General features: G+C 40.9%; 1 protein-coding gene and 1 long non-coding RNA gene across 9 annotated transcripts in view; one reads left to right on the plus strand and one right to left on the minus strand.

Moving 5' to 3' along the window:
- Positions 1 to 26,923, minus strand: part of Asb15 (ankyrin repeat and SOCS box containing 15) — a 47,720-nt gene that overhangs the window by 9,405 nt on the left and 11,392 nt on the right. For 2 of the 4 annotated variants that reach the window (XM_027390002.2, XM_027390003.2), the window contains exons 1-5: positions 8,975 to 10,095; positions 6,973 to 7,025; positions 6,761 to 6,892; positions 5,380 to 5,538; positions 1,507 to 1,752 (exon numbers count right to left, since the gene is read on the minus strand). In XM_027390002.2, coding sequence (XP_027245803.1) covers positions 1,507 to 1,752; positions 5,380 to 5,538; positions 6,761 to 6,892; positions 6,973 to 7,025; positions 8,975 to 9,333 — 949 coding nt within the window. In that variant the 5' untranslated portion in view covers positions 9,334 to 10,095. Of the gene's footprint in view, positions 1 to 1,506; positions 1,753 to 5,379; positions 5,539 to 6,760; positions 6,893 to 6,972; positions 7,026 to 8,974; positions 10,096 to 14,505; positions 14,667 to 26,923 lie in introns of those variants that run through there. The other 2 variants (XM_027390004.2, XM_027390006.2) reach the window with 2 other exon arrangements.
- LOC103163630 lies at positions 1,067 to 26,209 on the plus strand. Of its 5 annotated transcripts, XR_003480059.2 has the most exons (7): positions 1,067 to 1,129; positions 2,440 to 2,547; positions 18,511 to 18,587; positions 23,137 to 23,248; positions 23,983 to 24,141; positions 24,955 to 25,155; positions 25,596 to 26,209. It is a non-coding gene; the product is annotated as an uncharacterized LOC103163630 (long non-coding RNA). The 5 variants fall into 5 exon arrangements; XR_003480062.2 differs by lacking the exon at positions 23,983 to 24,141; XR_003480061.2 differs by lacking the exon at positions 23,137 to 23,248.

Raw genomic sequence — 26,923 nt, forward strand, 5'->3', positions numbered from 1 at the left:
TCATAAATTGGGGTAGGGTTTTTATGTGTCTCTATTTCTTTGTCTGTAAACTAGTATAGCACATTTCTAGAGGCTATGTGATAATTCAATTAAGTTACTTTTGGAAACACCGAAATGCCCATTTTCACCCACACAAGATCCTTTGGGGACCATGTGGTTGACTTATAGATGTGAAATCTGGGTGGGCACTTAAGTAGACAAGGGTCTCATGAAGAGGAGGTGGAGCTTTGAGGGCTCAGGTGAGCAATGACACTATCTGTTGAAGAGACTTGGGAGAGAATTTATGAGAATGTCTCAAGACACTGACTTTGAATTTTGCTAAATGTGATTCCAACCAAGAGCAAGTATCTGACCTAAAATTGAGGCAGAGAGAATACTCATATTCTATTTTACTGGAGTGGGGCACACAGGATTGGAATAGTGAAATGTAAGCCTGAAAAGAAAAAAACCAACAATTCTAAGTAATGCAATTACAGTGGTGTTTTGAATAGAATATATTATTGAGGTTGTACTTGAGGGAGAGGAACTGAGTTGTAGTACATAGTATGGATTCTTTGACAGGCAAAAAAGGAAACCTGGAGAATTGTTAGCAAATGCTTACATGGCCTGAGGAAGATGGGAAGGGCATAGCCAAGATGACAGGCAACATGAAGACAAGAGAAACTTTGATATTTTGCAACCAACTGAGTTTGGGAAAGAAAGTGATAGATATTTACTGGTAGATCTAACCTTTCAGTCCCAGTTAAGAGAGACTGTGACATCTACAAGTGGGAAAAAAAGAGGAGGAATTCAGCAAAGATGACAGGAAAACCTTTGCCACCAATCTATATTGAAATTGGCTGTCTGGAAAAAGCATTTAGTGATGGGAAATGTACTGTGTATGTTTATCTTATTGATTGTTAAATAAAATACTGTTTGGCCAATGAGACAGCAAGTTAGACTGGACTAGAAGTCAAAGAGGATTCTGGGAAATGTAGTAGAGAAGTGGTGATCCAGGCAGGAAGTGACATAGCAAGGAGACTCATATTTAAGTGAAGGAGAAACAGGAAGGGCCCCTTTTCCGCTTCCTCCTCCAGCGGCACAATGTGATCCACCGGCAAGGAGGCACACCAATAAGGCGTCCAATAAGGTAAGTTTTATAAAATATAAAGGTTTATGATAGTTAAGACTAAACTAACAGATGAGAATCCTAGTCATTGGCCAAGCAGCTTTGTACCTAATACAAGTTTGTGTGTATTCATTTGGGCCCTAACTCAGGCAGGCAGCTGGCATAAAGTTTACACGTGGCAGTGGGGCTGCGTCTTTTGGCAGAAAGATTTATTGTAACAATTTAGGGCTTGTCATACAGATCTCTTCAGGTCACAGTTAACAGGGCTTCAGTGGTGGCTTGGGGGTTTAATGTGGAGATAGGATTTAAAGCCTCACGCAATTAAATTTAGGAGAGAGATCCCATGGACAATGAAGGGGAGAGTCTGCAATCAGGATAGAATAACTCATTTCATATACCTTTGTGGATCAGATGTTCTAACACATCAAAGTGACCATACTCAGCAGCGACTCCTAAAGGTGTGACTCCAAAGCCATCTCTCAGGTGCACGTTGCCGCCATGGCTCAGTAGTAGGGCGATAATATCTTTTCGGCCTTGCTTGGCTGCTTCATGCATTGCTGACCATCGCTTGATACAGGGTTGGTCAAGGCTGGTGTTGTATTTAATCAGTGCAGATACCATGTCATAGGAGCCCCTTTTTATAGCTTGGAATAAGTTTTAAAAAAGAACAGGAATATTAACACGAAGTTGCCATATTCACGTGAGTACTTTATATGGAATTAAACTAATATCAAAATCGGTACAAACTATTCTATTTCTTCTATAAAAGGATCTTACATTTCTTACATGCTTTCTCTTTCTCATGCCCAAATGTCTATTTGTGAGGTTTAAGTCTTCAAGAAAAAGAGTGGGTTAAAGCACAGGAAGATTTGGTGGACTCGGCAGAGCCCCCGGTTGAGGGCCCTACCCTGCCTGGGGAGTGGTGGATGGATGGGGTAGGGTGGTAGGCTGGGGGTGGTGGAGGAGGGATGGGGGTAAGGGGAGAGAGAGGGAGAAGGGACTTACATGTGAAACAAGCTTGCTCCCTAAGTAGGACTAATAAATAAATTAAAAAAAAAGAGTGGGGTAAGAATTTCATGAAAAATGTTCATCATCAAGATAGAATTGTTTTTGTGCTCCAAACCTCCACCTCTTTTCCAAGAAATGGGAACAACATACTATAGGGTTGTACAAATTAAATAATGTATGTTAATCATTTAGTTATAGTACCCAGTATAAAACATGAACACAATAAATGATTCTTAGTATTGTGTCTAGGGCTCCAGTTCTCCATATATAATATTTATCAGGCTTGTTTATCATATAAACACATATTATTTTCCCCACCAAAGACAGTATTTGTCGGCAGATTGTACTTCAGACAATCAACAGATGAAGAACTGGACCCTGCCTCAGATGGGGAAGGTAAAATCCCTCTCCTCCTCCTCCATCATGTGTTGGTAAGTGTCCGTTTGCCACTGTGGTTCTAACTGTGGCATATTAAGTCAACCTAGCTGGTGTCATTACAGAGAGGATTGAGCCTGATTTTATCTTAGTGCTACTGTTTTCGGTTTTTAAATGTTTTTGGTGGGGAGGGCTGAGAATCTCGCAATAATGAGGCTCTTCCATTTAGAATGCTGTCCTTCTGCTTCACTCATGAGACATGCTAGGAGCAAGATTAACTTCTTTATGAAAACAGCAGTGTATGCAAGGAACCTTCAACTTAAAGTAGTTCCTTAAAATTTCCACTTCTTATTTAATACTTTGGAAGAATGCATTTTCCATAGAAATAATGATGTCAGTAGTGGGGAGTCATCTTTCACAGATAACTCATAAAGACTATCTAACCCAGTGGTTCTCAACCTGTGGGTCATGACCCCTTTAGGGATTACATATTAGATATCCGGCATATCAGATATTTACATTACAATTAATAATAGTAGTAAAATTACAGTTATGAAGTAGCAATGAAATAATTTTATGCTTTGACGTCACCGAAACATGGGGAACTGTATTAAAGGGTTACAGCATTAGGAAGGTTGAGAACCACTGGTCTAAACTAATAACCAATTGAAGTAATTAAATCTGAAAGGCACATTATTAGTTTAATATAGTTGATAGTAAATATGAACTTATATATACAGTTTTATGCTTAGTCTTTTATGTATGCTTTACTTAGAATTGTTTAGTATTATGTAAGAGTTCCTTGGGAATTTGTGGTTTTCTTTTTTGCTTTGTTTTGTTTTTTTCTCTAGACAGGGTTTCTCTGAGTAGCGTTGGAGCCTATCCTGGCACTCACTCTGTAGACCAGGCTGGCCTCGAACTCACAGAGATCCGCCTGCCTCTGCCTCCCAAGTGCTGGGATTAAAGTCTTGTGCCACCAATGCCCATCAAAATTTGTGGTTTTCTGACATTCCATTTTTATTTCTAATTTGTCATTTTCTTCCTTTTTCTGAATACACGAATTTCATTCACGTAATTTACATAGTAGCTCTGAGTGATTTTTCTGACTCACAACATCACAGAGAAGGGAGCTCTGAGACATCTGGGGACAGACTGGAAAAGCAACAGAGGAAACCGCCGGGGAGGGTGTGTTTTGAGAGACAGGAACTCACACACTGAGAAAGAGGTGACATAAAGCTCTGTGTGAATGAGGAGAGTCATGGAGAAAGGAGGCCAGTAGATCTGAGACCCCACAGGAGACAGCTTCTTCTCCACCCAGGCCAGGGTAAGCATGACTATCCAGCAGAGAGTCCATCCAAGAGCAGGAAAAACCTAACAAGTGTCAGATCACAGCAAATCTGGCACGTCCCACGCATCAAGGAACCGTGACATGACTGTGAAGCATAAAGCCTTGCAAGTCAGAGAGATGGCTGAGTGGGAGGAGGGGCCCTGGCTAAATCTATGGCAATTTTATTTTTGCCATCTGAGCAAATATTAAAAACGGAATTCCATGGAACAAGGAACATTCCCCTCTTAGCTCTCCTTTGCAAGTTCATGAGCCCATGAGTAGCACATTTCAAAGTAGCCCAAAAGCAAAACTGATAAACTGACATGGATGATGCACTTTCTTGGGAAACTTAAAAGTGCTATTGATGCCCGGCTGTGGTGGCGCACACCTTTAGTCCCAGCACTCCGGAGGCAGAGGCAGGTGGATCTCTGTGAGTTCGAGACCAGCCTGGTATACAAGAGGGAGTTCCAGGACAGTCTTCAAAGCCACAGAGAAACCCTGTCTCAAAAAACAAACAAACAAAAAAACAAACAAAAAAACAACAAAAAACCTATTGATGATGGTTGATGTATCTACGTTACTAAAGACAGGTCAGGGAATTAAGTCCCTGTGGATGCAATGACTTTCTTATTGCCTTACTTTATGTATGCACCTTCATTGTAACATTTATATTAATTTCCTTTTAAGTTTATCTAGTTCTCTTACTTAATCAATATCTTTATGTCCAGAATGCCCAGCAAAGCATCTGGCTTTAATATGACTCCTCTTTTCCTAGGCAACCATCATATGTGAGGATCTGAAGTCTGTTATTACAGTCTCACAGCCAAGATGTTAAGTCCGCAGATCTCAGATACCAAACCCCAAATTCTTATTCCATCCCTGTGTCTCCCAGTAAAGGCAATGCCATCTTGGGCCATACATATACAGCTGGTCTAACCTTTCTTCTTCTGTGTTTGTTCAGTGATTAGCAGAGGACAAAAGCCTGAGAAACTGATGGACAGCAAGTTTTGATTAGCATCCTGTGCAACGTCACTGCTGTAAGCCCTCACAGGGCGGGCTCAGTGCCTCCCACAGAGTCTGTTCTTTCCTTCAGTCTTGTTTGACTGCTCTGATGTGAAACTGATATTCCTCTGTTTATCATCAGCGTTCTACCTTGTTCTTCTGGCAGCATCTTGCACACAGCTCCCCCCCTTTTCAGTTTCACTCTACTTGGATGGTATTGCTTTAATATGACTCCTCTTTTCCTAGGCAGCCATCATATGTGAGGATGTGAAGTCCGTTATTACAGGCTCACTTGAGACTTGAGACCTCATCACTGAACTAATTTAGGTTCCTCCTGGTTATGTATATTCTATATCTGAGAGTTAAGCTATGTGGTCATCTCGTGACAGGATAATAAGATCCATGGGCAGGTGACACAGGGCTGGGAGCTTGGAAACGTTGGACAAGGGAAGACATCCAGGTAGCAAATTATAGCCAGGGTACAGTGACTTCCAATAAACACTTGCTAAATGCTTATATTTGTTTCAAATGATAAACATTCTAGAAAAAAATCATTTACCTATCAGAAGGGGCGTCTCTCCTTTGTCATTTTTGGTGTTGGGCCAGACCCCCTTTTCTAGCAACGTCTTGACATTTCCCACCAGGTCAGCTTTAACTGCCAGAGTCAAGGGTGTTTCTCCATCACAGGTCTTGAATTCCCAGACTGTCTTATAGGATGCTGAGATGAGAAAGCATTTTGTTGAAAAGTTAAGAAACATATCTGCTTACGTGATTTTTATTTAAATCAGAAGCTTACCTAATATTATACACATAATATCAAGGAAAGTAATTAATGATAAATGGAAGGATAAGAGAATATACAATAAAAAGATTACAAAATACAGCAAGGAGTAGCAGACACACATAGACTTGCTAACCCAGTTGATAGTTAGGAAACCAACACCTACGCTTCAAGTTTTTCCTTAAAATAGGTTACTAATTCTCATTTCTGAATACATTGGAAATTGACTCTCCAATCCTATTAAATATGCAAATTGCACATGAGATTTGTTTTGTCAAATGAATGTAAATGAGAAATACATTTGAATAGACATCTCATTGCATTACAGAAGAAATATCATCAATACCATCTAGATCTGTTAGTCTGGTCATCTAATTCTCTAACTGGCTAGATAATTATCAAATATTTCTCATCTCTCAAAGTACAAAATTAGAAAGCAACACTGAAGCTTAAATGGTAATATATTCATATATGTTCTATAAAATGTTGAGATGTGAAAACCACTTCAAACATAATGTGTTGATTTATCATAGTGATGATTACATTATGAAAAGATTAATGCAATATAAAGATAACTATTATATATACATACATATATATACATAATATATATACATACTATATTATATATATATATATATATATATATATATATCATGATACATATCCTTTTGGAAACTAAATCAAGAATAGTTGAAGATGAAAAATTTTAAATTAACTCTTAGAAATCTCTTAATTTTTGTTTAATTAATCTGCATGTCTTTGTATGCACATTAATACATGCGAGTGTGTGCCACATGTGTAGGTGCCTGCTCAGGTCACAAGAGAATGTTGGATCCCCTAGAACTGGAGTTACAGGTGGTTGTGTGCTGCCTGATGTGGGTGCTGGGAACCACGCTCATATCCTCTGAAAGAGTAGCAAGTGCTCTTAACTGCTGATCCATCTCTCCAGCCCTTAAGATTCGCTTTTCAAAGGAAAACAACTTTCTATTTTAGTCAACTGATTTGTGACCTATGAAACACTTTTATCAACTACAGGTGGCAACACTGCCTTTCCACCATCCTGTACTACATTCCTAGGTGAACGGATGCAAAAGATGGATGGTTTGGAACTCCCCTTTTCTCTGGTTTTTCCGCAAAGATTGTCATAATTTCTTACCGTCCAGAACAGTCTCGAGTATCTGTTGGATGGGCTGAACAACAGCTTCGTGTAATGGGAACCACCCTTTCTCATCAGCTTCATCCAGAGCATATTTATGTTGCACACACTCCTGGAGCTCAAATATGTGACCTACAGGAAATGCGTGGACTAGTTACACACTGAAAGGTAAACTTTCAGTGCCATCTCATTGTAGGTACAGGCCCACTCACCTTGCCTTATGGCCTCTACAAGCTTTCGGTTTTGATCACTTAGAGTCACCAGTCTAGCAGAGAGAGAGAAAAAAAAAAAACAAAAAACAGTCGAGCCATATTTGTATTGGTGATGTACTTTTAAGGTTCTGAACAATATACTTGAGTTTTTGCAAATATCTGTAATAGTCAAAATTTGTAAGCAAATCAATCATATAGCTGATTTTCTCCACTTTAAAATTTCCCAGGAGTTAGACAGAGAGTATAGCAGCGAAGAGAGCAAAATACATGATTAAGAGGGTTGGGAAGATCTGGCTAAACAATCGAAATAGAATAAATGACTGAAGTCAGAGTCAAGGGTTTGGGTGCAGGCCTGACTTCATAGCCCGGGAAACTCCATTAGCCTTTCTGTGTGTTAGTGTCTTCATCTGGGTGGGGTTAAATAGGGCGATTGCTAAGACTCCTCCAACTTTCAAAACTATGTGCTCACTAAATGGCACTTGGCTCTTAGTAACTGCTGAGAGACACTTGGGAGTTTATGGTCCACATGCATGGTAGAATTATTTAATCAATTGATCAGCAGGTAGAACATTTACTGAATATACTCCCAGTCTGTGGCCCAGCAGTCCAGTCAGGAGTTAGCTCACATGGCAATTATTGGGCACAGGTGCTTCTTAAATGGAAACGCGCCCTTCATAACAAAGGTCGGGCAGAAACATCTGCTAACATTGTTGGGTTGTGAATGCCTGTGAGGAGCTCCGAGGTTCTCGATTCTCTCAGAGGTTTCAGTCCTATGAAAAAAGTCAGAAATTTTATGTAACGTGCACACTTTTAAAAGTTGAAATATTTCTACAATCTGAAAAGAAATCAGAGTCTTACAAGTTCACTTTGAAAATTTCAAGAGCAGAAGAGTTGGAGAACTGAATAGCTGGTCAAGTGCTTCCTGCAGAGGTTAAGGCCCTTAGTTCAGATCCCCAGCACACACCTGTCATCCTAGCAGTAGGGGTGGAGACAAGGGATGCCTGGGGCTTTCCCAGATAGGCAGGCTAGTTGAATTCCAGATTCACTGAGAGATCCTCTTTTAAACAGAAAAGCAAGAGAAAGCTACTCAATACTGACCTCTGACCTCCTCAGAAGTGTGTGCACCTGTGCTCATATGAGAGCATGAACTGGAGTGCACTCTCGTACACACACACACACACACACACACACACACACACAAAGTGCACTGCACACACAGCTCAAAAGCAACAATTTCATAGCAGCGAGTATACGCAGACAAGCATTACTAAGTTCCAGACTATAAAATTCTAAGCACGAAAATGGAGTGTAAAGCTAATGGTCTATTTACCTTTACAGGTACTATTTTTTTTTTTTTTTTTGCAGTTTAAGATTCTATTGTTACTATGTTTGTAGCATCAATTTCTTGTGTGTGTTTGTGTGTTTTAAAGATTTTACTTATTTATTATGTATACAACATTCTGCTTCCATGTATATCTGCACACCAGAAGAGGGCACCAGATCTCATAACGGATGGTTGTGAGCCACCATGTGGTTGCTGGGAATTGAACTCAGGACCTCTGGAAGAGCAGTCGGTGCTCTTAACCTCTGAGCCATCTCTCTAAGCCTCTTGTGTGTTTTAATGTGTCTACTCACAAAGTTAGCTGAGAAAGTGGCAGGATGTGCTACAAACTTGTGCTTATTTTACATTGTTCTTACCAATTTGTTCAAACTCTACTCATTGTCCTTCTTAACTCCACATTAATTTATAATATAGGCAATCTCCAAAGAAATTCAACTAAGGAATTTCCCACTTGGGAAATTTCCATTTTCTTCATGAGATGCATATTTGTAGATCAGACCATTAAAACATGTGCAAAGTTGACATTTTAAAGTCGTTAGACTTCATACCATAAAAAGAGTATGTGTGTATTGGGGGGAAGTAAGCATTTTTGTAGAGGAAGAGTGAGTCTCCCAGAAAAAACGACTGCCATCTGTTGAGGGTAGTCGGTTAGCATGCTACCTTTCAGGGTGGACTACAGCCTGGCTTGCTTCAATGGACTCCTGGATACAGAGCTGAATGTCATGACTTGTAAGATGGTCTTCACTAGGGTCGTCATGAATATCCATATCTGCAAATAATGTTGAAAGAGGTGGTTTTCTTATTCTCAACAAGGGGTTCAGAGCAATAGGTATAATTAATGTAGCAAATGCAAAATGAAAATGCAAAATTTGCCTCTCCTTGGTACACACATACAAACAAATTAAGATCTTAATCCATCTATATGAAAACTCTATCTTATTAGGTTCAGATGTTCTGTTGAAACCTTTAATTACCTGCCCCTTGAATGCCTGGGTCTTTGAACTTTGACTTTCCAGCATTGTCTACAGAAGGGCTCCTTGTCTTTTATCAAGTTTCTATGGATACTGACTCAGGCCCATCATTTTACACAGCACATTAGAACCTTAGAACTCAACTGGAGAATGGGTCAGTCAACAGTGATCCTTCCATAATCTCTACCGTCCTGAGCTGTCAGGTGTGCAGCTCTCAGAGCATCTGCACATTTAAGGTTTGTAGAGGCTCCTTGAAGTCCCCTGATCATTTCTGTCCACTTATCACAAGCCACTGCTTCTGACTAGTTTGTCTCCCCTAAGGATACTATGTAGATAGAAACGAAAACACAGAAGGCTCACTGGCTTATTTTTTTTAAAACTATCAAATTAGAAGAGTAAATTTCCATCTTTAATGTTAAGTCAGCTCTTTTGGTTATAGGCAGGATGTTGAGTAAGTATAGAAGCTGAAAATAGTCTGACAGTGGTGTGACTAAGCATCATGACTTTATCATTACTTAGCACTGTCCCCTAGCCCAGTGCATTCCTTCTGACATTTGACACGGCACTGGGCCTTTTTGAGGGGAGAAACAGAAACAAAGTCTGCAAGCAATTTCCAGACACAGCTGACATCCGATGTGTGTCTTCTCAATCAAGGTCACATAATCTTGACAGACAGCTTTAGATAAGCTGACAGTCTAGGTCCCCAGCCTCTGGACAGATTGCACAGAAACTCTGGCATCCTGAGGATTTTGTTCTTCATTTTTCTATACAGAACCTTGCCAGGTCCCAGCACTCAGGGGAGGCTCTTAAATTTCAGGCCAGCCTGCGCTGCAGTAACGAGACCTCATCTCAAAACAACTAAAACAACACCAACACATTGTTTTATATAAGGAGCCTTATGACTGTTTTAGAACAGAGGGACAAACCACAATGCTACAAGGCGGAAAGACTGTCCCATGCCGGAAAGAGCATACTGCCTAACACTGGCATAGTTGTCACCTCGTAAGTCAGTGTGCATATCTGGGATCTTCCTTGCCAAATCGATTCAAATGGTACAGAGCTGTTCGTTATTCTTATTCTTACAAATGACCATGTCTCTCAGGAATGCAGTTTTTTTGTTTTGTTTTTCCCAACTGAACAAATTGACGGCTGACTCCATATCTGGCTTCGTTTTCCTCTGGTCTGTGTTTTTTTTACATCTGTTTCTTTCTTCACAAGGCTCTTCCAGCGGCTCTTCACCCACTGCCTCAAGCCTGGCACAGGAAGCTGCCTCTTAAAGCAGCTCTTGCTGGAATTCTCCACTTCCTCTCTTGACCTCTTTCTGTGAATATTTCTTCTTATGTAACATTTGCGTGTCACTTGAATTTTGTATGTGTTCCATATCTGCTTTGAAAGTTCTTCACACATTTGTGTTTTCGTTCTCACTGGACTATTGCTTTCCCAAGAGAGAGAGAGAACAAGCTCATTTCCATCTGGCAGTGCTGGCAACCCAGGGTGTCACACATGTTAGGCTAGCACTGAACCACACCCTAGGCCACGGTTTCTCTTTTACAGAATTTTCTTCGTTATTCCCACTCCTAATTTATTTGCTCTTCTAAGTGGCAAGTGACTTCTGAGTGGGGACAGAAGTTGGTGACTCATTTCCAACAAGTGTGCACCAAGTTCTTCAGATAACACAATTGGATGACTCCGTTAAGCCTTACTGCCTTTCTGGCTGATGTAACTGCTCAGAGACTGAGCTTGTGTGGTTACCGGATTATTATGGGATGGAGAGCCTCTCGCTTGTTCAAACACTCAATTTAAGTCTAACCCTGACTGAAACCTGGACAGCCAGTGCATGAAACACTACATGCTCCATAGAGCCCAGGTTGTCAAAACCATTTGGAGCAAGGCTGGAGTTGGTCTGGGAAATGGCTTCCCAACATTCTTCAATAGTCTTTTAACTATCATCAAAGAGGGATGTTATCAGCCAGGCTTAGTACTCTGGAGGCAGAGGCAGGAGGATCTTTGTGAGTTCGAGGCTGGCTTGGTCTACAGAGCCAGTTCTAGGCTAGCCAGGGTTACACAGAGAAACCTTGTCTAGAAAAAATAAAACAGAAGAAAAGGGTGGTGGTGGTGGAAGATGTTGCCGGTATTCTTAGCTGTTTCATAGCTATAATAAAAACCTGGTGAAGTTATGGGGAAACTACGAGCTGTCTCCAGAAGAACTGACAGTTTAGGTGACAGTTCTGTATAGGTGCAGTCAGGTGTCAGAGTGTCCCTGAAGGGGTGCATTGGGATAGCCTGGAGGTATTAAGGAACAAAGAGAAAGCAGGTAGAGAGTGATTGACCTGTATTGAAAACTTGGGATGGTGAGGATGACAGATCAATTAGAAATTATTAAAGAAAGAGCTTCTCAAGGGTATGAAGAAAGGCCAGATAGCATTTTGGCTTCAAGTGTCTCACTTCTCTGTCTAGTCTAGAGAAATCACTTGGTCCTTTCTTAAGAACAATGTGCCATAGCGCACTTAATATTGTTCTGGGAAAGCTGATAGTGGCTGCACCTGCTCTTCATTAGTAGCTGTCATAGAAAATGACTGAAGCTACCCCCCCTCAAGTGTGTGTGAGTGTGTGTGTGAGTGTATGTGTGTGAGAGAGAGTGTGTGTGAGTATATGTATACGTGAGTGTGTGTGAGAGTGTGAGAGTATGTGTGTGAGAGAAAGAGTGTGTGAGTGTACTGTTTGTGTGTGAGAGAGAGTGATTGTGTGAGAGAGTGTGTGAGTGTATGCATGTGAGAGTGTGTATGAGAGAGTGTGTGTCAGTGTATCTGTGTGAGTGTGAGTGTGTGTGAGTGTGTGTGTGTGTGTATGTGTGAGAGATAGGGAGTGCATGTGAGTGTGAGTGAGAGTGTGTGTGAGAGTGTGTATGTGTGTGAGAGAGTGAATGTGAATATATATATGTGTGTGAAAGTGTATGTGAGAGAGAGAGCTGGAGGGAGAGAGTGTATGTGTGTATGTGTGTGTGTGTGTGTGTGTGTGTGTGTGTGTGTGTGTGTGTGTGTAGGCCAGAAATCAAAGTTGGTTGCTTCTTCTATGGCTCTCACATAAGCCCCAAATATTTAGTTAAGATTCAAATGTCTATTAATTTGTTTTATAGATGGACTGAGTTGAATTCCAAGTTTAGATGTAGAGTACCATAAGCCATAAATCATGGAGGGCTGGATTTGTCTCAAGAACCTTGCATGGGGCTGGAGAGATGGCTCAGCAGACCCTCTCACTAAACCTAGGGCTCCCCTTTTCACACAGACTGGCTGGCCAGTGAGCTCTCAAGATCCAGACGTCTCCCTCTTTCTCAGCGCTGAGGTTACAGATGTTCACCAGCATGCTTGGTGTTTTATATGGGTGCTGGGAATCTGAATTCAGGTCCTCACACTTGCTCAGCAGGCACTAACCTACTGATCAGTTTCCCAGCCAAATATTAAGGAACTTTTATGCAAACTGATTTCATTTACAGCGCTGGTTAACCTTGCTAAGAGCGACACACATTTAGTGACAAATTATGGACTCTCTCTGAAGGGACATGCAACTTTGAATGTAAAGTTAAAACTCATGAATACGCTGAAGCTTTTTAAAGTTTTAGATAGTTAAAAAAAGAAACAGCTAAATTCCAGGTTTCTAAATGCTAAGTCTCAAATGCTTAGTTAAGATTTAAATGGCTATTAATTTGTTTTATAGATGGACTGAGTTGAATTCCAAGTTTAGATGTAGAGTACCAAAAGCCATAAGTCATGGAGGGCTGGGTTTGTCTCAGGAACCTTGCATGGGGCTGGAGAGATGGCTCAGCAGTTAAGAGAACTGGCTGCTCTTCCAGAAGACCAGGGTTCAATTCCCAGCATTCACACAAGCAGCTCTAGTTCAAGGTTATCCGATACCCTCACACAGATATAAATGTGGGCAAACAGGAATACACATAAAATAAAAATTAATAAATTATAAAAAAGCACTTTGCATACAAGCTTGTTTTTCAATCCTTATTCTCATTTGTATATTGTAAGCAATTATGGATCATTGCAGAAGAGTGGAAGTTGAGCCTTAATCCACTTAAGCTCTCACAGCTGATAGCAGCCTGAGTAAGGCAAGGAGAACATTTTCTTCAAGGCCTTCAGAAGCTGCAGTCTGTTGTGTCTGATAGAAAACACTTTGATCCTGTTCTTGACAGTCAGCGCTTGGTGACAATAACTTCCAAAAATAAATACTAGCTCCCAAAGGCACATAAATCCCTTCCTTTGGCTCTGTGCAGGGACGTTTTGTGTTGCAAAGAGTGGTCTGAGGTTTCCCAAGCTTGTCTTCATTCCGTTCTTTTTGTTTTGGAGTCTAAACATCACTGTCCAGAAAAAAAAAAGGATCAGCATGCCAGCTGGTGCCTGACTGAAGTGGTCAGGAGGTTGGGATGGTGTTGCCAGGCACAATTCAGTGGAGAGTGCCAGGGCATGGTGCCTCCCGTCCTGCAGCTGCACTGATGCCTTACTGTCAAGGTGGTTGGTAGGTTCGTGACACCCATCAGAGCATTCCTTGGAGTGTGCTAGGTCCTGTGCCATGAAATCACTGCTTTCTTTCCCCCCATAATGAGGATTAAAAACAGTCATATTTTTCATGAATTATTTTGTAGGCTCACTCCTGATTACATCCAAGTCTGTTGCCCCATCTGCCATGACTGTGTCCAGTGCATAACAAAACAAAACCCTTTCTATCAGTCAATAACAAGGGTGGTGTGGGAATCTGCTGAGTGGCCAGTTGTTTCCACAGTCTATAAATATCATACTGCCCTCAGCACCTGTCAATATCATTCTGTCACATTAGTGGGAGACTGTCCTGTAGGGCACATCATCCTCTTTTTCAGTATCCTTTTGAAAAATGCCAGTAGCATCTGGGCATTAGGGTACAGTCTTCTAATCCCAGGTAGCATATGAGCCACTGAGAGGCAGGAGAGCCAAAGGTCAGCCTGAACTAACTACATAGCAGAGATCATTTCAAAAACAAACACAAACAAATAAAAAAGCAGAATTCCTATGGCACCATACTGGTCCCCACTGCAGAGCCAGGATTTCTAGAAAGAGTTTCAGGAATAGCATGTATGGCAAGATGGCGGAAGGTGACAGGCTAAAATACAGTGGGAGGTGACAATAGACTAAGACAAGGATAACTGTGAAAAATTAGGTTCTCTTCTTTATGCAAACCTACCGTACACTCAGACCCCAGCTTTCCAAAGGAAGTGCGGGATTCTGTTGTGTGGAATGCTGAACCTAGTCACAGAGGGATTTCTCTTTTACCTTGAAAGGGTTGTGATTCCCAATTGGTGAGCTGGTCTCCTGGCATCCCAGAGAGGAGCGTGGGTATTTACCCTACCAGAAGAAAGGCAAGAGTTAAGTAGCAATAGTTCCAATTTTTGGTTTTGTTAAGAAAAGTTATATTAAATGATGTTCATTTTACCTGCACTCTGCCATTTGCATTTGTAATTTTTTTAAACAGCTACTTTTGTAAATAGAATATTTTTATGACATTGGTGCTTATTGGTGGTCATACACACTTATTTTTCTCAGTGAAAGGATCAGTGTCAACTCAGGACTCCCCAAATCTTAGCCCAAAGAGGGACAGAGGACAGGGAATAAGAGACAAAGGCAGAAGACAGAGGATGAGGGAGAAGGGATATTTGTTCCAGAGGGACAAAGGACCACATCTGGATAGAGAGGAGACAGGTGTGGCCCATAGGCAAATGGCAGTTTATAACATAAACGGGGAAATTCCATGTTAGTATGAGGTGTTTAATTTTGATTGGGCATGTTAATTAGGTGACCAAAGGGGTTTCTGATTGCTGGACTTCAATACTTTGATAGCTAGACCTTGGTAGTCAGTCTCAGGAGGAGGAAATGGCCAAGTAAGGGAATGGACCTTGGTTACTAGCTTTGAAAAGGTAATCTAACAGTTTTTAGCAAGGCAGAGGGAATGGGGGAAAAAGGCTAGGCCTGCCAGAGTCATGTTTACCATGCTAGGGCTGGTTAGAGTCCCTTCACTCAGTGCCCTTTAGTACTAAGGAGCAAACTGGATACATAGTTTTCATTGCTGATTTGAGTAGCAGAGTTCAGTAGCCCTGAAGGGTACACCTGTCAGAGAGAGGTACACCTGTCAGAACTGGGCTCACCCTCACAGTCATGTGACCCTTATTTACAAGTTGCACAGTGTAACAATTCTTTCTTCAGGCATTTGCTTTTTCTATAAAAGAAAGCCTATGAGTGATGGGAAGAACTAGATACATTCAAATAGTGTCTTTCTTAATGGCGCAATGTGTCCTTTTGGCACATTTCACACACACACACACACACACACACACACACACACACACACACACACACAGAGAGACCTTAGTCAGAAAACAAATACCATTTTCACATTTTCTGGTATGTGAGAATGTATATCTGAATTTAAACAGCTAAAACCTTTGAAACAACTCAAATGGCCAATGATAAAATGAATACATTACAGTTACCAAAATTAATATGAGAAGAATCCTTAGACAAGATACATAACTTGATATTTTGGAAAAAGAAATAAAAAGGCAGATGAGACAATGAATCCTAGTGTGACAGCTGATATGTGGTTAGAATTTAGTAAGAACTGGCTGCATGAATGAATACTCAAACAATACTCAATCTCATCTTAAGATGAGATTGGAAGTGGGTTTATCTTGTTTTCTTTTCTTTTTCTTTTCTTTTTTTTTTTTAGTTTTTCAAGACAGGGTTTCTCTGTGGCTTTGGAGGCTGTCCTGGAACTAGCTCTTGTAGACCAGGCTGGTCTCAAACTCACAGAGATCTGCCTGCCTCTGACTCCCGAGTGCTGGGATTAAAGGCGTGAGCCACCACTGCCCGGCTATCTTGTTTTTCTTTGTGTCATACATACTTTTTGTTTTTTGCCAAATTCAGTTCCGGTTTTGGGACTGCACCAATTAATATTTGATTTCCATGTGGATTCTTTATCAATAGGACCTGTAACACCAGCTTTGTTCATCTCCAGCTTCACATTGCAAATGTTGGCATTTATCTCTCCACTATTAATTTCTAAGTCAAATTCATTTACGACAGAAAGGCAGGAAGAAGCATGCTAGCTTTAGGAAATGACTCAGAGTGTAGGAAGATGCTCTCTGTTCCTACACACAAGGACTTCCGGAGGAAAACAAGGTTACCAGAAAGGGAAGAGCTCTGCACTAAGACGACTAAGGGATGAACGGCCTCCTGTTACAAGCGAAAGTGATCAGTTAAAAAAAAATTCCTTTCTTCATAACTCTCCATCTAGGCATCTATCTTATAAAAATGATCAGATGTAGGAAAAGATTGGTATGTGAGAATGTATATCTGAATTTAAACAGCTAAAACCTTTGAAACAACTCAAATGGCCAATGATAAAATGAATACATTACAGTTATCAAAATTAATATGAGAAGAATCCTTAGTGTCATACTCAAGAGTGATAATCATTTAACCAAATACAAGCAGACGCTTTTATAGAATGAGATTGACTTTTAGTGCTTCAGTTTTACTAGATAAAGGGAAACAAGACGACCTTAGAAATGCATACACTTAGGGCACTGTACTACTTTTCTACTGTTTCAATTAAACACTGTGACCAAGGTTACTTATAAAAGGAAAGGGGTTTATTTGGGCTTATGGTTCCAGAGGCATAAGAATCCATTATCATCACAGCAGGGAAGTGTAGCAGCAGGTATTAGACCTGGTAGCAAGAACAACTGAGAATTCATATCTCAAGCCATAGACAGTAAGTAGGGACAAACTTGAAATGGTGTTAGGCTTTAAATTTTCAAAGCCAGTCCCCAGTAACACACTTCCTCCAACAAGGCTGTACCTCCTAATCATACCCAAACAGTGCCACAAAGTCTGGACCAAGTATTCCAATACCTGAGAATATGGGAAACATCTCATCTGTAGCAGAATCCTGCTGGCCTGGCGCCAGAGTGGTAGCAACTAGTCCTAACCCCAATTGGGCCACACCTGGCCTAGCATCTATCTGTTGAGCAGATACCTTTTGTTCCCCTATGTGAACCTTGTCTGAGAGTTCTCCAAGGATATAAAAGCCTATGCAAAACTTGGTTTAGGAAACCCGGAAAACTGTGATACCTGATGAATTGAGAATTTGCGCATGGCATTGTATTCTTGGAAGCCTCATTCAAGTTGTTCTGAGCAGATGGTAATCAACCGGCTAACGTATAAATATTGAGAAAAATTAAAATGCCCTGGGAGTAGGGAAAGTGGCTCCATTTTTTTCTTTTTTTGTGGGGGAGGGGGTTGAGACAGGGTTTCTCTGTGGCTTTGGAGGCTGATGGGGAAAGTACTTCTGTGTATGTTTATCTCATTGATTGTTGAATAAAGTTCTGTTTGGCCAATGAAATAGCAAGTTATACAGGACTAGGCGTCAAAGAGGATTCTGGGAAATGTAATAGAGAAGTGGTGATCCAGGCAGGAAGTGACATAGCAAGGAGACTCATATTGAAGCAAGGAGAAACAGGAAGTGTCCCTTTTCCCCCTTCACCTCCTCCAGTGGCGGGATGTGAGCCACCGGCAAGAGAGGGCGCTAGAGAAAGGCATCCTCTATAAGATAAGTCTTATAAAATATATAGATTTATGATAATTAAGCCTGAGCTAGCAGATGAGAATCCTAGTCACTGGCCAAGCAGCATTTGAACCTAATACAAGTTTCTGTGTATTAATTTGGGCTCTAACTCGGGCAGGCGGCTGGCGTAAAGTGCACATATAGCAGTGGGGCTCGGCGGCTTTTGGTGGAAAGATTTATCCTAACAGGAGGCTGTCCTGGAACTAGCTCTTGTAGACCAGGCTGGTCTTGAACTCACAGAGATCCGCCTGCCTCTGCCTCCCGAGTGCTGGTACTAAAGGCACACACCACCACCGCCTGGCTAAATTCATTCTTAAAGTATCTATGAGTCTTCTTACAATGGACCCTTGTGAACTCCCATCCATGCTTCAACATCCAAAACACTCATCAAAACACCACAGGTACATAACTTGAGAATTCAATGATCACCACAATATAGCTGATTTGAAAACCCCATCTTACATAGCTACTTTTAATTTATTTTTGGAACAACCATCATACAAACAGTATGGGGAGGGATCCCACAAAAAATTCAAAATAGAGATAAATGATCTGGTCTTTTCCTAGGAATGTGGAGAAGAACTGAGGTCTGCATTCTCATGCCTACTGTGGCATTATTCACAATAAACAAAGGTGCAATCAAGGTAAATATCCAGGTGAATGGATAAAGAAAACTTGCTGTATATTTACTGTGGAATGTTGTACTGTGCTAAGAAGATGGGTATGATGTTATCAGTGACAAGTAGGATGAAGCAGTTGAGTTTTACATTATATAAAATGAATAAAACACCAGAGGAAAGATACTGGAAGATCTCAAAACATGGACTCCATGAGGAGAAATTTTTATATTTTGATCGTGAAAGGTAGCTCCCAAAGGAGATGATGCAGTTTTAAATACTTTCAAAAGCACCTTCACCTTACAGAGTTGGGAAAGGTAGGTGTATAAATGAGTTATAATAACAGTAAACACTTCTTAAAGAGTATTATGTGCATGCATGTGTGCCCACCCGTGTGTGTGTGTGTGTGTGTGTGTGTGTGTGTGTGTGTGTGTGTAGGGGTGTGTATGTGTGTGAAGGCTAGAGTGTTTTCTTTGGTAATCTCCTATTTTACTTACTGAGGCAATCTCTTGCTGAACCTGAAGTTGAATGCTTTAGCTAGTTTAGCTAGCTAGCTTGCCCTGTTTTGCCTCTAGAGGGCTAGATAATAGGTGGCCTCCACAGCCACCTTTATCTTATGTGGGTGCTGGGAATCTGAACTCTAGTTCACATGATTGTGTGATAAGGACTGTATACACTGAGCCACTTCCAAACCTCATAGTATTCTTATACATATATGTATACACGCATACATATATACATACATGGATATATACACATCCTCTTAAAATATTTGTTCCTAGCCATGGTTCATTTTGCTGGGTATAAAAATTCCAGTGCAGCTGGGCAGTGGTGGTGTATGCCTTTATTCCCAGCACTTGGGAGGCAGAGGCAGGCGGATCTCTGTGAGTTTGAGACCAGCCCGGTCTACAAGAACTAGTTCCAAGACAGCCTTCAAAGCCACAGAGAAACCCTGACTCAAAAAACAACAAAAAAAATTCGAATGCAGTACTCAGGTCTATTCCATACTCACTCAAGCAATACCAAATTGTTGCATAACTTAATAGCTTGTTTTAAAACTATGTACAAGTCATTAATTTTCTCCTGCTGGAGGCTGAACCTCTCCCTCCAGTCCTGGCCTAACCACATCAGCTGCCTGGAAGTCAGTAAACACTGCCTGTTATTGGATGGCTGAACTTCTCTGGAATGAGGAAGTAGGTACCTATCATGTTTGAGCAATTTTGATTCAACCATGGACAGGTCCTCTAGTATCTCTGATATTTTTATCTCCTTCCTTTTCTATGGGACCAGCGACAGTAGAGTTGAAACTCAGCAGGTAGCCCACCAAAAGTCCCATTTCCAATATGCCCAATGCATGTCTAGCTAACTTCAGCTTAAGTACAGTGGTATCGAGCTTCCATATCTCCACATGACCTCTTGATGCCTTGACTAGGTTTATGGGTTTGGAGGAGCATCAAACTCCTATGCCTACCCTGAAACCCAAACTCAATAGGCTCAGTTCTGCATTTCAGAACTGTGCTGAGAAACTGCGGCTGCTCTGGAGCCTTTCAAATACCTCCTGGAAGGCTGTCAGGACTCCCCTGAGCCTCTCTTTCCAAGGCTGCACAGTGTCTCTCACTGTGACAGGATTGGACATCACAGCTTTCTTGTGAACACACTCACTTAGCCATCGATTTCTAAAAGACACTCTAAAAGTGTAGCCCAACAGGTGTGCAGAAGAGCACACCACCAAGTGGGCCTACTCACCTCTCTCTGCCTATACATTACACATCTGTTAACTTAGACCAGACCAGAGAAGCATGGAGGCTATCTGTGTCACACAATGGATTTGAACCTCTCTTGCCCCAAGTTCTACGAGCTGTATTTTTCACATTATTTGCTGAGTCATGCTCCATGTACCTCTTTGCTTATTCCTGCTCTTTCCTCTTGTTAAAGTATGACCTGTATCCCCCATCTGCTAAGACTGAATGCATCTCTACCCTCCCAACTACTCTTCTGCTTGCAGATATAATAAGCACATCTTTTATGTTCTTGTGCTCTGTTGACAAGGACAAATGTGGAACAGAAATTAGCATAGGACAGAGGCCTGCAGGCTGGCATGGGTTTGCTACTTAGCACCCTTGAGAAAAGCTGTTTATCCACTTACAAATCCTCTTAAAGACACTACCATCTAGTACTCATGTCTCTTTTTTGATACTCATGTCCAATACCTTGTTGAGAGATAGATGCAGAGTATGTTGAGAGATAGATGCATTTCTCTACTGATGGACAAAGACACCAAGGCCCCCGAGTTCCTAGCAGTAATCTTTCTAAGAGGATTCAGGCTATTCGTCCAACATTCAAAAATACATATTCAATGTCAGCTGTGTTTCAGACTCAGGGCTATCCAGACCCCACTCACCCATACAGTATCAACATCGTTAGAGTTTCCTGCTTTTAAATACTGTTTTAGGTGCTGAGGGATGGATGGCTCAACCAGTAAAGTGCCTATTGAACACAAGTATGAAGACCTGAGTTAGAATACCTAGCACCCATATAAAAACAAAACCAAACACAAACAAAATCCCCAGCATGGTCCCTCATGTCTGTAACCTTAGCACTAAGGAACTGGAGGCAGGTGGACTCCTAGAGCTCATTGTTCAGGTTCAGCTAAAGACCCTGTATCAAAATATAAAGTGGATAGTGACCTCAGGAGATATCCAGTTGTGACCTCAGGCCTCCAGATGCACATGTATACATGTAGCCACACACACACATGTGCATGTGCAAATAAAAAAATAATAAACTTGGGCTATCAAAATAGGTTAGTTGGTAAAGTTGCTCACAAGTCCAAATGATCTGAGATCAATCCGTGGTTTCCACGTGGTAGAAGGAGAGAATCCAGTCCTAAAAGTTCTCTTCTGAACTGCACATGTGTCATGGTGTGCACATGCTCCCATGTGTACACACACACACACACACACACACACACACACACACACAAATAAATGCAATGAAAACTTGCTAAAATAAATAAAACCTTTGGAAAGCAATGCATGGTAGACACCATCCCCATTCTCTTTCCTCTTCTTCAATGTTGGCTCTGAGGCTACAAAGAGCAGCTCCTCAAGAAGTTATGTGTAGGGAGACACCGGAACCATGCCTCCTAAGGGCTGGCTACAGGTGTGCTCAACCACGCCCGTTAGGGTGTGGTCAAGGTGATGTCAGAGTGACGTGTGAGAGGTTTAAAGGGACAGACAAGACACATGGGAGCTCTTTTTTCCTTGCTGCTTCGGCACTGACTTCCTGGTGGTTAGCATTTACCCATTAAAAGTTATCCTAACCTCATGGACTACGCATTAGTTATTCACCACTACATGTATTTTGAGTAATCATCACCATAGTAATTGTGCACTGAGGTGAGGTCTCCTTGCTGTATGCATTGAGTGGGTTGAGTATTTGGTGTTCACAGCACACTTCTCCAGTTTTATAGGTGAAACCAAAGTCGAGCTGGTCAGGCAATCTGCTCATGCTCACCTACCAAAGGGATGGTGGAGATGTGGGTGTAAGTCTGGTCATCTCTAACAGACCACACGGGCTTAGCTGGTTCACTACAGCCGAAGGGATTCATGAAGTGCACGTCTCATCTCGCACCCTAAAAACTCATAAGCTTCATAAAAGTTTTGTAAAGGAATTCTTTCACAATTCTCAATTTGACAATTCACAAACTGATTCACTCCAGGTTAAGAAAAAAATCAGGCACATTTTCATTTGAAATTATTAGATATTCTTATAAAAACAAAGTATAAAATTATGATGTTTTTAATGCTCCCACTATGAGACAGTAATAGGTATTTTATGGAAATAAAGCCATTTTCTATGTAGACAATTCCCCCAGAAATTCTTCAGTTAAGACCCCTGAGCATTGGCAGCTATTGCATTTGAAGGGCTGGCAGCCTCACCATTCTCTGGTATTATCTGCAGGAGGAAATGTCCAGATCTACTGAGTTCTGCTTTTTTTCTTTTACATCTTAAAGGATAGTTTCTACATTATTCACGTGGGTGTTCCTTGTTAGTATATTCCTACTTTATCTGTTTTTCGCATGATACAGCTCTGTAATATACAATAATTACTGAGTTGATGTTCTATGAATCAATGAATCAGTCCCTGTTTTATGTTATAATTAGGTAGGTGAGCCCATAGGTGATCAGTCAGATTTCAAAGGATGAGTTTCCACCACGCCCTGTGTGTCCCTCTGCTCCAAATATTTTCAATGTTGATACTCCATAATCGAGCTGGCAAGGTACAGATCAAATATTTCATAATCTCACCTTTTGGAATGATCGTCTTGTTATTCTTATCCAGGGCCTTGCTTTCCTAAACCAGAGGAAGTGCCTTGGAGCTAATGTGTTCCTCAGTGTAACTAAAATTAAGCATCCAGTCGGTGTTTAAATTAAGATCTGACCTTGTGCAGCAGAAACACAAGTGTTCCCTGGCACACGGGAAAGAATTACCCATGACTTCTGCTGACTCCCATCAAAAGAAACGCAAGCCCATGGAAGAATAATAAGATTAACTGTGTTCTGATTGGTTCAGAGAGTTTATAGAAAACATGAGCTGCCAACTCAGCTGCAGGGAGGCTTCTTGATGAAGGAACAAGACCTTCCACCCGCACAAGCCAAAACATACTGTGGGACGAATTCAAGAGGTAAATTGTGTGTCAGCAGATCCTCATCCTCCAGGCAAGTTCCAGTGCTGACTTTTCTTTTTATTCTTCAACTGTGAGACCCAAATCGAAAGACATTGGACAAGATCATCTTACACCAATTTACTGTCTTCACTGTGACTTGCTCTTAGTAACTGCCACTGTGTCCCATAGATACAGACAGAGCTCTCAGCTGTATCCATTCTGATACAAAATACACAGGTCAACAAGCAAGTACATGGAACAAACAAACAAACAAATAAATTGTAGCAAATGTAAAGCAAGCAAAAAAGGGGGGGATTTTAGTTTAAGGGGCCATTTCCTTAAAGGATCACTAAATCAGTTGAAAGGAAACATTAGAACCAATAAAATCTGCCGTCTTACCAGTTTCCTGATGGGAACAACCTGCCTTGAGTTTATTTTGACAGTGCTATCTTTGTGTTACCCAGGCCACTGTCAACATTCAGAAAGCCATCTGGCTTCTGTCTGTCCCTCTCCCTTCTCCCAATGACACAACCCTGCTCAAGGATCTCTGGCCTCCTGGCTTCTGGAGCTTATTCCTCATTGCACAGCTCCAAGTTGGATTCATGGGCATTGCTTTTCCAGCTTTTTCTACTGTAGGATTCTGAGAGCCTCTGCATGCTAGACTTAATTTTTTTCTTTTCATCTCTTTGTCTTTGGGGTCAGTGAGTAAATATGAATCCTGCAGTCAATCTGCCATTGTTCTTACACTCCAGGAAAACACAGGTATGAAAAGAGAGGTCCTCCTGCCTCCTCTTAGGCAATGATAAATAAGAAGTGCTTCTGTCATCCGTGGGGCAAAGCTTTGAAAAGCAATTCACATTTATATAACTGCTACCTGAACACCAAAAGAGTAAAGGCTGGGGGATAAAGAGGTATGCATGTTTTCTAAATTATCAACCTGCTGGAACTTTTCCATAAATGTTGTTAGAAAAGGCACAAGAGATGCTCAATACTCCAATTTTCATAAAACTATGCTTTAATGTCCACATTAAAACTTCAAATAAATCTTCGGAGTTTAGTGGAGCTTATGGAAAAATGTGAACACAACACTTTCAAACTTGGTTCAGTGCATTGCAGTGATGTGCATTTAAGTGTTTGCTCTTAAATCATTTTGTGCTGTCATGTGTGCTTCAAATCATGTTTAACACAGTGCTTAAAGTGGCTCACAAAAAGGACAAAAGTGAGAGACTTTGTGGTTAGGCGAATACTGAATAACAGACTTACAAATAAGGATTGTTTTCCCTCATGGTTGCTGACACCTGGGATTTGCTTTAATATTTTGAGGTGTGTATAGTGGCAGATGCCTGGGGAGGCAAAGGCAGAGGGATCATTTGCTCAGGGCCAGCTGGGGCTACAGACTAAGACCCTTTCTCAAGGAACAAAATATAGCGATACTCAATGTACTCACCTGTATTATGGAAACAGTAAAAATAATGTGACCACGTCACTCACCACCTTTATCAGGCCTATCCTTTGAGTAGTCAACCATCCTTACACATAAGTAATAACACACTTTGAGTAAAGAGTGATCTTCTCACGGTATTAATAATTACATCCACATTTGGCTTGTTCTAAAGTGGCATTTTCTCAAAGTGGAAATGGAATGAGTCTCAGATTTCAAACACTGTGCCGGTGAAATTGTAAGATAGTAAATACTTTTCTTTTTCTTTCTTTCTTTTTTTTAGCACACCTTCACTTTGCTAGTGGGTGGTGAGTTTCAGGAGAGGAACGACTGGACAGCAAAGGATCTTTAGTAGCACCATTCTGCTGAAGGTGCACGCAATGGGAATGACATCCAGGGACACCTCCCTTCGCTCTATATTTAGGAACACATGCATGTCCTGGTTCAAGATGATAATTATAGCAAAGGACATGGAGAATCTGAGGTTAGAATGGCTGAGACGGGCTGTTAGAGACTGCCCTTGCACTCAACCTTATCTATTTAGGGGATAGGGGGGTTCGAGTGGTATTGAATGGGAATTCCAAAGGAGTGGTGGAGAATCCCTGTATTCATGTTTAAGGCACCTGCTGGCCCTGAATGCCTTGCTTTACCGCAGGTACTCTGTGTCCCTGAAAACAAGTGTGAGGTCCGCACGCTTGTCATCATGAAATGAAATATATCTCTTGTGATCATTACACATAATCCATGAACTGTCTCTCAGAGCCATTCATCATGCTCCCACTAGAGTAGCTCATCGTTATAAATCCATGTAAGAACTGCAAACTAACCTCTGTCTTCTGAAAGAACTGTAGGGGAGGGCTACTCTATGTTGGTTATCCTACATTGTGCTGACAGTAAGCAATACCTGTGTATATCTCCATTCAGAACAAAGGAGAGATGCAAGAAAGGAAGTCATCAGTTTCCAGCTTGCTCCCAAGTGCTTGGATAATGGCCTTGTTTTTTTCAGGCTGAAAACCAAAGAACTGACACTGAGTCAAATGTTGTAGCACCAAACTCCTCCAGGAGTGCTGACATCTTACATCTGTGGAAGAACCCGTACTGCTGACGTCATTCTGGTCATTTCACTGACAAGCAGCATCACAAACTCAAATGCAGAAGTGTACATTTTAATAAAATTTCTCAAAAAATCAAAAATAAAAATCCATATGATCCAGTGTCAGAACACTGTCAAAAGAATGGTCCATGGGGAACAATGCCTTGGGGAACATATTTAGTTTACCCAGGGAAATCAGTGTAACCACTGGGTTAGAACTACCAACTGAAGCCCCGTGGGGTCATCTAGCTGGAAATCTTTGAAAAATAAAAGCAACAATAAGGTTGAAACTCAGGTCAGACAGCACGAGTGCTAGTTTAGCTGTATTATATATTAATTCTTTTATCTGTTATAGGTCTATACTAGTGATTCCCAAATTGTTCTTTAGGGAAAGGGGAAGGAATTATCTCTCTGGTGTGAATAAATTTGCTTCATCAACATCTAACAAGAATAAACAGTTTACTTTTCAGATCCATTAGTCTACAACAGTGAATCTATAAGAGGAGAAATGTATACAACTCAAATGCATGGTTATTTGATTTCTTTCTTCAGTTAATTATATCCCACTGAAGAATGCTAACACATTCATTTGCCTGTCTATTCCCTTCGCTTGTACCACAGTATTTTAATCACTGCAGCAGCAGAGAATGATGTGACATTTTCGAGAGCGGGCCTTTATTTTTATCTCAAAATTCTTTATGTCACATGTTGTTTCTTACACATGATTTTCAGAATTGCTTCCAGTAATAAAAATGAAATTGCAACTGAAAATACACCAGGAATAGATTCATCTGGGAAAAAATTGACATGTGTAAAATATTGACTTCTCCCCCAAGAAAAATACATGTCTCGATTTATTTAAATTTTTATTTAATAATAATAATTCCTTAATGAAATAGTGAACATTCCTTGAATATTTATTCATTAGTATTGTGTAATTTTTATTACTTTGTGAGTAATCTACTTTCTCGAATCTACTTGAAACCATGGACTTCAATAATGAAAGTCAACCTTCTTTATATACTAATTTTGACTCAGTTGCTTCTCAGAGCTCTTATCTGGTCTAAGGATTTCAGGTGAGTTTCCTTAACTTCTCTCTGTATGTAGTGTCTCAGCCTTATGGATGCTGAAAGGGTGTGTGTGTGTGTGTGTGTGTGTG

Source organism: Cricetulus griseus (assembly GCF_003668045.3).
Source record: "Cricetulus griseus strain 17A/GY chromosome 1 unlocalized genomic scaffold, alternate assembly CriGri-PICRH-1.0 chr1_0, whole genome shotgun sequence".
NCBI lineage: Eukaryota > Metazoa > Chordata > Mammalia > Rodentia > Cricetidae > Cricetulus > Cricetulus griseus.